This window comes from Balaenoptera acutorostrata, chromosome 1 (assembly GCF_949987535.1).
Source record: "Balaenoptera acutorostrata chromosome 1, mBalAcu1.1, whole genome shotgun sequence".
In the NCBI taxonomy this organism is placed as follows: Eukaryota; Metazoa; Chordata; class Mammalia; order Artiodactyla; family Balaenopteridae; genus Balaenoptera; species Balaenoptera acutorostrata.
The window spans coordinates 120,958,335-120,971,741 of record NC_080064.1 but is presented as its reverse complement, the minus strand read 5'-3'; the positions used below and the strand labels follow the sequence as shown (position 1 = coordinate 120,971,741).

The 13,407-nt window shown below is 34.9% G+C and overlaps 1 protein-coding gene across 3 annotated transcripts in view; it reads right to left on the bottom strand.

The window, feature by feature from the left end:
- Window positions 1-3,068: 3,068 nt before the first annotated feature.
- The window catches only part of NUF2 (NUF2 component of NDC80 kinetochore complex), a 30,609-nt gene continuing 20,270 nt past the window's right edge, over window positions 3,069-13,407 (bottom strand). For all 3 annotated transcript variants that reach the window (XM_057535122.1, XM_007191068.2, XM_057535150.1), the window contains exons 12-15: window positions 11,739-11,879; window positions 10,563-10,738; window positions 9,467-9,602; window positions 3,069-3,508 (exon numbers count right to left, since the gene is read on the bottom strand). In XM_057535122.1, coding sequence (XP_057391105.1) covers window positions 3,374-3,508; window positions 9,467-9,602; window positions 10,563-10,738; window positions 11,739-11,879 — 588 coding nt within the window. In that variant the 3' untranslated portion in view covers window positions 3,069-3,373. The remainder of the gene's footprint in view (window positions 3,509-9,466; window positions 9,603-10,562; window positions 10,739-11,738; window positions 11,880-13,407) is intronic.

The window sequence follows — 13,407 nt, the reverse complement described above, 5'->3', positions numbered from 1 at the left end:
TTTGTTCTCCAATCAAAACAGCCAAATATAGGTTTTAATGTGGATTATACTGAGGGCTTCTTAATTAAGGCTTTTATCTGTTTGGGGCCAAAAAAAAAGATGAGAGTGAAGACACTGAACTACTAGAACGTCTGTTGATGTTTGATGTGAAAAAAAATGCATGAAAGGTAAGTATCTCTTCTTGGATTAAGATAACTTGGCCTCAATGGCTATATTATCTGGTCATAGGAGAGAAAAATGGCTATTCCTTAAGTAAACAAAGTGGCCAACCAGGTGCCTGGCACTATGCTATACTATTAGTACTAAAAAAAGAGACATCACTGGCCTCAAGAAACATGAAGCCTAGCACAGTGGAGGATGTGTAAAAAATTACAGTATAATGATGCAAGTTATAGTGAAAATAATAACAGAAGAAAAGGAAAACCTGACATTTAAAAAGGTATTACAGCTGTAGTTCAGGTGGAGACTTGAAAAATGCATATTTTCCAGTTGGACATACAAAAAAAAAATTGTGAGAAGTAATGTGAAAACACACAGAAGTGTGAGGTGCTAAGGAAGCTAAAACAGTTCAGTGTTACTTGAGGATAAAGTTCAAATGAGAACTGGCAAGAGAAAAGACATGAGAGTCTAGAGTATGAAGGGTCTTGAACCTCATGCAAATTTCTCCTGTAAGTGACAGGTCCCAAGACTTCCTCAGTTCATGAAGCCCTTAGTATATCAGAAATTCTTTTACTGTGCCCCTTGGCCAAAAAAATCAAAACACAAGAAACTGAACAGTTCCATTATCAAGCAGTTTCAAGTATCAAGTTGAACCTAAGTTCAAACAACTTAATAGGTATTTATGCCCTAGCAACGTGTACTTAAGAAAGAAAAACACACAAAGTGAAAGAGTATTTTTATTCTACTCTTAGATAGCCAATTATTAATTGAATGTGCATGCCTATCCGGCACTGTACAAATTCTCAAATCCTGAAATCAGATTGGATGTTGCCATCCTCATTTCTTATTCCATAATGATTTTCATGTGATATGTGATTTGTATCACAGCAAATGCCAAAAACCCAGCTTCATAAAGATAGATCATTGAAAGGAATGTAGTGTGATCTAACATTGAAACTGTGAACTTCCTTGAGCTAGTAGTTTGCATTGGTGTCCAATAGATAGCAACTATCACTCTGCTTTCTTTGCAAATTTAAATATTGCATGGTTTCTCTGTGAGTTCACTACGGCACCCGAGCAGCACAATTTGAAAATCTAAAAAACTTTGTAAAAATTACTGACATAATCTAATTTGCATGTTTAGAATAACCTAATACCTTTGTAGAGGTGGGCTAGAGACTGGAAGCCTGGTAAAAAAGATTATTGCAAGTACACTAGCTGAGAAATGATGATGATGTAAACTGCAACATGGGCAAAGATGTGAGAGAAGGAGACTTGGGTACATCAATGGAGTTCTTGCTAACTAAATGGATATAAAGGAGTGAGGGGTAGTGGCATAAGAGGGAAAGTGGGTCAGTTCCTTTTCCATAACATGTTTTTAAGTATTTTGATAATCATATTTGAATCTAATCGCTTGCAGTCCTGTGTTTTATTTCATGCATGAAAAACATTACTCTGAAAAGGTCCATTTAGGCTTCACCAGAATGCCAAAAGGTTCAAACCATTTACAGTCATCCCTCAGTATCTGCTGGAGATTGGTCCCAGGACCCACCTCAGATTTTGTCAACTTATGCTCTGGTCTTCTGTATCTGTGGTTCTGCATCCACGGATTCAACCAACTGTGGATCATGTAGTTCTATTGAAACAAATTCACGTAAAAGTGGACCCTTGCAGTTCAAAGCAGGGTTGTCAAGGGTAAACTGTACTGGCTATTGGATACCCAAGTCTGAAATTCCGGAAAAATAGGACAAGTGTAACTAAATGTATATAATGCAGTAAAAGTTGCATGGATGTTTAATTCGTGATTGAAGTGGTGGGTGTTGATAAAAGTTTTCAAGGAGGGGTACAGAGGTTGAGAAGAGAAGGAGGGTCAAGGGCAGAAGTCTAGAGAACACAAACACATCAGAGAAGAACAGAGAATGAGGCCCTCGTGGAAAAACATTTAAAAGGAACAGAGAATTAAGAGAACCAAGAGAGCAGTGTTACTGAGACAAAGGGGAAAAAGTACTGGACGGGTAGAATGTAAGGACGATAAAGATTAAAACACGTCCAGGGAATTTTGATAACTATTAATGTGATCTTAGAAAGTTCAGTGAATTGGTATGCAGAGAAGTAACAATGCCATGATGCGCAGGGAATGAAGTAGAAGCACATGTATAGATTAGGTTTTCTAGAAATTCGGTTGTGGGAAAAAAAAGAGCAAGAGCTGAAGGTGGAGATGGGTCCAGGGGAGTTAAAATTTTTTAAATATAAAATGAGAGACATGGTCATATTTACACCCGTTACCTAGCCTCCTAAACAGACCTTTCTATGGATTAAAATTCTATTTTAAAAAAGCAAGAAAGGGATAGAGCAATAGGTCAAATTCGTGTTCCAACTGTTCCTCCCTGGACACCTAGCTCTTTCCACTCCTCCTATTCCAGGGCTTTTCCTCTCACTGAAAGCCTACTCTCTACTTACCGTAGTATTTTAGTATTTCTGACAAAGAGAAAAGTACCTGGAACTCCAAATACCAATACTTAATATATACATATGTCTACCAGACATATACATGTCTACCATGGCACTGTTCTAAGCAGTTTGCACATTTTAACTTATTTTCCTCATAAAAATGCCATGGCATCAGTGAAGAATTAGACTACCACACTCATACTTTCTCTTTTAAATAATTACATTAGAAAGTGTGGTACAGTAGAAACATTCCAGACCTCAGTCTCATACAGAGCACAGTTCAAATTTTGGCTCAGGACCTTCATAGCTACTTCATCTATAAAGTAGTTATAAAAATGTCTACCTAGAGTTGCTTGAGTGAAGATCAAATGAGATCCCACAATGCTTAGTGCAAAGTCAGGGCTCAATACTACTATACCTCTGTATGTCGACAAACAAAGCAGCAACAGCCATGATAATAACAGAGAAAAATTATATATTTCAAATGCAATTATTTCTGTTTTACTCCAACCACCACTTACAACAAGGAGCAGAGTAGAGACATGAATGGCTGCACAAGCCATTTTAATTTTAAGTTCAGAAAAGTCTACATTAAATGCATTATCTTACAAAATGATAACCTATGATAGTATATAAAAAATAACTGAGCCAACATTATTTGGTACTTTTGATACTTCCATTAACTTCAACTTAACTATTCCCTTTCCGAATATAAAACTAAAAATTGGCAAGCTATTTACAAAAAGATGTGTAATTTTGTTAATCAGTTTGACATTCTGAACATCTTTTTCTTCAGTTCAGCTGTTTTCTCATCTATTTTAGTATGACAGTCCTCTGTTGCCTTTTCAATGCCTTCATGGTATTTCTCCAAAGCAGCTTTCAAGCTGAGAAATATTTCCTAAGTAGAAAATGAAATATAATAAGAATGATTCCATGCAACGACCTAAAGTAAAAATGAGTTACAAGAATTCCAACAGTCTCGTTCATATTTATTAATAATATTTTAAAGCCTAAAGTACCTTATGCACATGTACACACTCGTATGCCTACTCTTATTAAGCTGTGCAGATGCATCAGAAAGTCAGCTACTTAGAAAGAATAAAGCAGAGACATTAACAATGGCTTGAATTCCAAGACATTAAGAACATATTTTTAATCATCAAAGAAAAATTTTTACTTTGGAGTTTTTCATGTTTACTTGGCAAATACCTAGATTACTGTACTCTGCACTTGACCCTGATCATTATTTAAATGATATGTAAACCGATTTAATAAGTAATCTACAGGACTGAGAAATATATGAATACCTTTTAGAATTGTTTTAACAAACTGGTCAGGCAGTCCTACTATAAGCAATAGTGAGTTTTCATATAAACCTATATGGATGTGTTAAGAATTAAGAAAAAATTACAAAACAATTTCTATAGACTGAAGAAAATAATAAATGAACCACTTTGCATGCATTTTATTCTATCTCACACTCATCAAATGCAATTTTGATCCGTTCATTATTGATTTTTCTTAAACAAAACAATTCTCAAACCTTGATACAAGAAAAAGTAGTATTCTGGAAGATTATAAAAGGTGTTTCACCACTGAAATAAAACAGCAGGCCTTTTCCAATGGAAGGAAAAAGCAATAAATGGGTATAAATGTTCTCAATTTTAAGTGCTGCTCCCATTAAACTTTTCTTAAACCCATAGTTTGGCTACTATTTATCTTAGTTTAAATTCTAGTGTAGATATTGTCTGATTTTGAGCAAATTATATAGATTGTAATTTAATATAGTATGGATTCAAAATGTTCCAAAAAAGAACGACACTATTTCCAGAGACTGCCACCTATGCAAGTTTGAGAACTACTGCTCTAGATTAAGCGAATATAAATAGATGCTTAAGGCTAAACATTTTCCCAAAATCTAAACATAGATCATTATTAAATCCTAATACAAAAATAGAAGAGGGTAATTAGATTCCCAAGATCTAAATCAGGCATCAAATTACTACAACTATGATGGAATATTAATCATTAGGAAAATAAATCAAAAGGTTTTGATACCTTTATTTCTTAAATCTTGTAGGAAAAATAAGGTGAATTAGTTGCTATCTTACGTGAACACCATTTTTATAAAAAAATCAGCACATTCAGCAGCTACAGATCGATTTAATTTCCTGGCTCTACAGAGATATGTATTTATTCATTCCAAAAAGAAAGCTGAATAAATTTGGTAGAAAGACATTACTCATGAGAAACTATTAAAATGAAGTGTGGTTAAATAAAGATATACGATCTGTAAATATCTGAACCAACCATTTTAACACACTCAGAGGAACAATTTTCTCCTGAGAACAACTGTATTCTCAGGGAGGAGCCAAATCCTACAGGCAGAGCCGCAATAAATGAATGAAACATTAAAGCCCAATTCCACTGGCACATCCACAGAAGCAAACAAACATTGGAAGTTCTAAGCCAGCCCTCACAGGGTATTAATAGCAATGTATCACAGCCCTCACAAAAGCTACATATTTCAATTTCCAATTAAATTCTGTATCCAAGTGGAACTTTATCATATTCATTCACATCATAAGTAAGTCTTACTGTGATCGCTTGGCTGAAGTTAAATACTTTTAAACTCAAACTCTAGTTCTACAGTGCCTAACATGACAACCACTAGGGACACGCGATTATTTAAATTTACATTTAAACAGCTACATGTTCCTCAGTTGCACTGGCCACACTTCAAGTGCTCAATAGCTACATGTACCTAATGGCTACCGTACTGAGCAGTACAGAACATTCCTAGCAGTAAGTTCTTTGGACAGCATTGGTCTAGGTAATTATCTCACTTCTCAAATCAGAGAAATTCAAGATGACATAACCGCCAAGGAATTTTATGGCCAGTGTAGCCATGTACCCACCAAGTATGTATTCATTCATCAACCAATATATTACTGAGTACCTTCTACAAGTAGCGCTGTAAATAGTACAACAGTACAATGGAACATGCAATTACGCTTTCTACCCTAAAAAAACATACAATCCAGACCAGACTGGATACTGAGCACTTAAAATATAGCTAGTATAAACAAGGACCTAAACTTTAAATTTTATCTCATTTTAATTAATTTAAAAGTAAATGTAAATAGCCACATGTTGCTAGTAGCTACCCCATTGGACAGCCCAGATCAGAATAGACTAAAAATGCTACAGTATTTGAGAGGGAGAGAAATCAAAGATATCTGAAAGGAGCCAGAGAAAGTTGTATTGAGAATACACTTTCCATTAAACCTTAAACAACGAAAATGATTAACTGAGATACAAAACTTTAAAAATCCTAGAAGGTAGGGATCATGCCTTCCTTGTTCATACTTACTCCCTGAATCAAATATAAAGGCTGGCACCTAGTAGGTGCATAGACCATTTGTTGCATGACTGACTAAATGCATGAATAACTACAGGAAAACAGGGAGTTCCTGTTTTAAACGAGAAGGTGTAGTAATAAGAGTGATATTTTAGCAGGTTAAATTTGGCAATACTTAGGATTCAGGGCAGATTTGATGCAGGAGAATCTTAAGTCAAGGAAGAAATTTAGCCAGTGTTTGCTGGAATTCATGAGTATTAGAAAACTATGTGATAGAAGTATGATTAGAAAGGATTTGTTCTGAACAGTATCAATGACATTATCTTGGTGATTGGATATCAGGATTATCTAAAGAAAATCCAAAATTGCAATTCTTTGTGATATTTTGAAAATGATGATGCCACTGAAGAATATGAAGAAACTAAGTGAAAGAGAGAGGGAAAGGGAAGGGGAAAGAGAGAGAGAGGGGGAAGGAGAAAGTGAGGAAGAGGAAAGACACTAAAGATGTTGAATGTAATTTAATAATTGTTTATTTTTGTTGTGATAAGCTAATCCATTGAAAACATCCATCAGGCAGCTAAAATAAGAAGTAGAGTTGAGGTGGACAGAACAGGAAACAGATTATTGAAAGCTATCTAAATAAATATGATGATTGAAACTAGAAGAGATGAAATATCTATGGAAAAGAATATTTAGTGAAAAAAAGGATATGATGATCATTAGGATCCAACAGAATTACACAAAGAACAGTTTGGCAATCTTAACATATCCTTCTTTCCTTTTCATGAAAGATGATTATGAAGTAAGCTAAAGAGGGTTCTTTGACAAAATATATCTTGATTTCACCAGGGGACTTAGAGACTCTCCCAAGCTATTTTGGAACAAGTGGATATCACAGTGTTGTCTGGGTAGAGGTACGGTTAGAACAACTTAGCAAGTTGAACAGCTGTATCCAAAGTTTGGATCAATAGTTCTATGCCATTCTGAAGGAAGAAATACAACACAGCAAAGGGCCCAGTTCTACTCAACATTTATCTCCCCTGGAGCAAAAGGCATGCTGGTCAAATCTGTAGGTGATGCTAAGCCATGAGAAATAGTTAATGTGAATGATACATAGATTTAAACTGACCTTGAAATTTTGGAAACCTAGGTGGAAATAAATAACATGAAACCTAAAATAAATAACAGTAAAATCCAGAATTAAAATTTCAAAAAAATAGTTGCATTAAAGTGTGGTGAAAAAACTTTAAGTTGGCAGAACCTCATATGAAAAAGACAGAGGTCCTTTAATTGATCACAAGCACAATATGAGCCAAGGGCAAGATGCTGCCGCTAAAAATCCAAACCAATATTATGCTTCATTAACAGTAGCCTTGTGCTCTGGGGCTGGTCACACCATCACTTGGAAGACTATGTTTAGTACTGGGTTCTACATTTTAAACAGAATAAAAAAAGCAGGAAACAGAGTAGAGAGGACAGTAAACAGAAAAGTGAATCTGAAAATTAAACTATATAAAGAACGGCTGGAAAACTAGGGCTAATTAACCTGGATGAGAAGGCTGAAAGAACCCATGATCTTTACCCTCAGATGTCTTAAGTACAGTTTTATTCAGTAGAAGAGGACACAGATTTGTTCCAGAGAGGTGATCTTGGTTCACTAGAGTACAGAAATGAAAATTTTTAAACTCAAAATAAGAAGTACCATTTTAATAACTATAGCTGTCCTAGTAGAACAGCTTGGGTAGTGATGAGCTCTATAATATTGAAAACAATGAAGCAGGACACATCAGTGGTTCTCAAGAGCCATGCTAAAAAATTTAGGCTCATGGGCCCCACTGCTGGTAATTCTAATTCAATATATTTTGGTGGGGGGTTGCTCATCTTTAAATTCCTCATTGAGTTCTACTACATGGCTAATTTTAAGAAACAGCATGCTACATGGCTTTCCAATTTTACAAATACTTATGGAAAGCATACTACATATAAGGCAGCATTCTAGGCATGGTTTGACATGACATACTAAGGTAAAAAATAAGATTGCTATTGTTGAGAAACTTAAAATGTTATTGGCAAGACATATATGCACAAAACTAAAAGGAATTTAAGGCAGGCACGGGCACCTTTTATGACCTATAGACAAAAGGTACTTACATTAGTAACTGGTTCATTAATTGTATCTGACCATGTGATAACAAATAAATATCTGCTCATTTGATTTGGTTAAGAAGTAGGATTAAATATCTCCTAAGGTCCTTCTAACCCCCATTCTAGAGATAAACAGAGGGCCAAAGGCTTGGTAGATATCCAGTTAAGGGCAGAAAAAAAAAAAAAAAGTAGTTGAATGTAGAAAGAAAAGGAAGAATAGAAAAAATCAGGACAGTGTACTGGGCAGACCATGGGAGGGGAAACCCAGCCATTTTCTTTTTCTTTCTTCCATTCCTTTCTTTCTTTCCTTCCTCTTAAAGTAGCCTTGAGACAATCCTCACTACGTATATATACACTTACATGTGCACATGCTAACAATCTAATATTTCAGAGGATAAAAGTTCCTGAGAACAAGAGAGGGGATTGCCTAATGTGGTTCTTTTAGTATTAAGAATCCTTGCAAATTAAATGTGAATGGTGAAAGGTAATGACAGCATGTTTAAATATCTTTCAGGTTTCAGAGGTTTAGGATAAGATATCAATGCAGGCAAGATGAAGAATGAGAAAAAAAAAGAGGCTAAGGGATTTTACATGATAAAGGGCTGTTTTTAGTGACTTCTGGTAGAGCAGTTTGGGACAATCTTGAGGACACTGGACAAACTTTAAAGGCTGAGGATAGAATGAGATATGATAGAGGCAGCAGGAATAGACTACTTCTTTGGGTCTCTGGCAGTCAACAAAAAAAAGAGAAATAAACATAATAAACATATTATGTTTGGCATTATACTGACATTTTGGAAGATAAAAATGTAGAAGACAAGAGGCCTGTCCTCATTAAACTTGAGACTGTTTATGAAACAATAAAATAAATACACTTGAAACAAGCAGAGTAACTTTAGGTAATTATGATAAAGTTATCATTAAAAAAAAAATCTCAAAATACCGGTAGTAACTCAAATACATTTAACACTGATGATAAGAAATACTTTTGAGATCCTTTTATCAGGAAAAATTGCAAAAATTTTTTAGAAGACATTACTTTAAATCACCATCTAAATTCATGTATCAAAAAAATTCAGAACCTTTATGGAGCACCTACTTGTATTGCAAAGCACGATTCTAGGTGCTAACAGGGAAAAAAGGCAAGGAAAAAAAAGGTATGAGGAGACATACATGCAAACTATCCCAGGGAAATGGAAAAGGTGCTATAAATGGAAATAAAAGCAACAGACCTGAGGGGTCAATTTCTACTCTGGAGAACTGACAAAATCTTCAAAATGAGGAAGACACAATTTACATTTTAAACTTGTGAGTTAATCTAAAATTAATTTCTTATGAACATATACTCACCTGAGACTTCAGTTTCTCCCTTTCAGCAGCATCTTTTAGTTGTTGAATTCCAAATTTAATTTTTTGGATTTCTTGATTAATTGTGGTTACTCGCTCATAGACAGCACCTCTTTTTTCTTGAACTTTATTGCAGTCTCTAAAGGAAAATAGAGACAGCTAAATTATAATTCTTCTTAAGAATCTAAACAGTCAAGCATTTAACTCTAATTTTGATTCCAAAGAGACTGTCTGTATTTGACTGACACACCTAAAACTCTTCTCAAGATACAAAAGCAAACAGATGAGAATCGCAGGGTGGCGCTATATTTAGGTCATGGCATACAGTAAGCTCTTCCACACAAAGCTGTTATTTAACATGGAGATCTTAAGTCACATCTCCCCAGTTGTGCTCACTCATGTACTGTTGTTAGGAGTGCGAATCAGCACAACTTTCCTGCAAGGCATGTGGCAACAAATTAAAACCCTCAGGTTCTGCCTTTTTCTTCACCTGCATGAGGAAGAGCAAAGGAAATCTTCAGACCATCCTAATACACCTTTTAGAGGCTGAAATAGTGTCATCTCATAGACATATCTGGGGCATTTATTCTAAAAACACATTTTTGGAACGGATGGGAAGAAGACTCTACCAATGAAACACCCAAACATACTGGCCAACAACAATGATGACGACGGCCATGACAAAATGCTTAGCAAAGTACTACTTCGTATATGAATAAAAAAATAAGACTTTTTCTCAAAATATGCTATGTTACAGACCAGCTGCACAATAAAATGAACCAGTTGATTCACTCTAATACAACTCTAGACCACTGTCTCTAAAGTACACTGAAATAAGCAGTAGCACCAGAACCCTTTTGAAGAATTATGCAAAGGATTTGGAATTGTGATATCAGGAAAAGAAAAAAAAACTAGTACCTAAAACATTTCTAAATCTAGATATAGCAACATTATGAGATGCATAATTAACTCATCTGTTTTAGTCACCTAACAGTGGAATACCTTTTTGAAATTATAGGAGATTTGGAATCTTAGGGAAAAAGTGAATTAGGTTTTTCTAATTACTTTCTAATGCATTAAATTTAAAATAAGTTCATACTCAATCACGGTGCGTTTGTACTGCTTGACATCCTCATGCTTCTTATTTATTCTGAACTGTGCTGTGGCAAGTTTTTCCTTCTTCACAATCATCAGTCTTTTAAAGGAATTTTCTTCAGCCTTCAATTTCTTCAGTTCTGACTCATCACTCTCAATTTTGTCCTCCAAGTTCAGGCTCTGTATTTTTTGAGATGTATTTAAAGTCAATACAACCAATTAGGATTTACAAATAAAATGAAGGACTATTTTCTAGGATGAGCTGTAATAAAATACAATTTTTAAATGTGATAAAACTGTTTAAACACTGAAAGCCCAGCACAAGAACACAGACTGAACAAAACAGACAACAGGAAGGCACTAGGGATACTGAGAAAGAACCTGACACCTAGAGAGGTGTTATTTATCAGGTCATTTTATCAGCAAGGATTGGAATAGAGGAACACGTTAATAAGATCAGCCAACAAGCTAAGTTGAGGGGGTGAGCGTCTGAACTAAGGTAGTAGGAATAAAGAGGAAAGAGTAGACCCTAGAAACAAAAGCAGTGGATCTCAATCTTTTTTTGTGCTGACTCTTGATGGGAGATAAGGGAAGTGTGTAGCTGGGAAAGAATATCTCAGGCTACGCACCCTTCAACCCCTTTTTCCCTCAAGAAAGAAATCTTTCATCAAACGCTATGTCAGTGATCCTGGGGACAGTCTGGATTAGGACAATGAAGTGAAAAGGATTTTCAAGTTTCTAGCCTAAGAAACTTAAAAACGTTGGCCTTAGCTGTCCATCTTCACTCAGGGCAGGGTCTGTGTCTTAAACTTTAAATCTCTTTATAGATCCTAGCTACAGTGTTAGGCAGTAAGTTGGGACTTTATGCTTACTGATTAGAAGATCATTTCCAACTGTCAGAACAAGTTTAAAATTCCATTACTTTTTTCCAAAATATACATGGTAATATGCTATGTTAATTAATTTATTATTCATTTCATCTGAAGGTTAAAATGGGTCTACTATTGCTATGTTTAAAAACAACAGTGTTTTATCCTTGAGCACACATTGCCACATCTATTATAATGTAGAATGACCCAGCTCTTCTGTAGGAAAATAGCAACAGAAAGTAAAAGCAAATCCAAGGGACTACAGTAAACTATTACATAATAAAGACATAAAAACTCCATACAATACAAACCTCCTTTAAGAAAGTGGTTAATTTTTCCCTATTATCTGCAAGGTCCTGTATTTTCTTTTGATATAGCTGCACCTCCAGCTGACATGAAGGCAGGCAGTCAACAGAGTCTCGATAGATTTCATACTTTTCCATCACTTCTTGCTTTGAAAGAAAAAAAACACAGAAACCAGGTTGACACTCTCCTTTATGAAACTGCAGTAATGTCAATTTGTTTGCTCTTAAATAATTTCTGTACTTAATACTGAAAGCTTAAGAGCAGAGAACAATTAAGTTTCTAGGTCAGTAACAAAGCACTATTACTGACATGTGTCTAAGCACACATAATTATGCTTCCTAATTGCCAAATATCCTTGAACAAAGAAAAACTACCATAATTTTACTAAATCACTCATTGAAGTACCTTCCAAAGGTTATTCATAATGATTTTAAAAGAGTTCATTTCTGCTAATACTCAAACTACTCCTGATTATTCCTGGGCAATTATATTACCAATTATAATCTTCCTATTCATTTGTGTAATAACTATTACTACAGCTAATTCTTTCAAAAAGATTAATCTTCTAAAATTAGGAAATGAGCATATGTTTACCACAAGCACTGCAACAATACAAAGGCTTCTTTCCTTTCCCCACTAGTCTCTCCCTCCTCCCGCCTTATTAACCAGTTGGATTTTGTCTTCAGTGAAATGCTTAATCATATTTCAGCTCATTTTTCCATTAGGTTGTCTTTTTCCTACTAATTTGTAAATACTCTTGTGTCTTTGCATATCATGGATATAATCCCTCTACCTGTCATATGCACTATATATATGTTCCACACGTCTACTTTTCTCTATAGCTTTTGAGTTTCCAATCTTAATTTAAAAATTCTATCCCAGTCCAAGATAATACAAGTGTTCTCCTAAAATTTGTAAACTTGTTAAATTTTCAATCCAATTAAAAATTATTTTTGTAAATAGTGCAAGGTATAGACCCAACTTGCTTTTCGTCTAGATGAACTGCCAATTGAATCAGAATTGCTTATTAAATAAATAGATCTCATAAATACTCAGATCTATTTCTGAGCTCTCATTTCTGTTCTAGTAATCTTTGTCTATTCCCGTGTGATAATTCTCAATTATCAGGAATGACTTGAATAACAAATTCAGAGATAAACCAGAAATGTTCTTTTTAATTAATAGTTAAAAACCTTTCCTCATAAAGGATGCTAAATTGTCTACCCACTTCTACTTTTGTCCCACATACCTCAATCCATCTCCCAGAGTAACCCATAATCTTTTTAAACTTAAATCATACCATGTTCCAACACTCCCCTTTTAAACTAGCCAGTGGTATGCCCTTGCTCTTAAGGTAAAATCCAGCACCCTGAATAATCTGCCCATTGCCCATTTTTCCATCATCATCTCATGCCATTCTCCTTCTTATACATCATGCTTTCTTCCTTGAATATAACTTACTCTCTACTACTAACTCATAGAATTTGCATATGCTGTTCCCTCTGCCTTGAATGCTCTTCCAATATCAATTTATTAATATAACCTCTGTTCATCCTTCAGATCTCAACATAAATTTCCATTCCTTCCCACCTCCACCTCTTGATTTCCAAAATACTAAACTAGGCTACTCTCATTATGTTATTTTGAAGCACCCTATCCTATTTTTTATTTGTT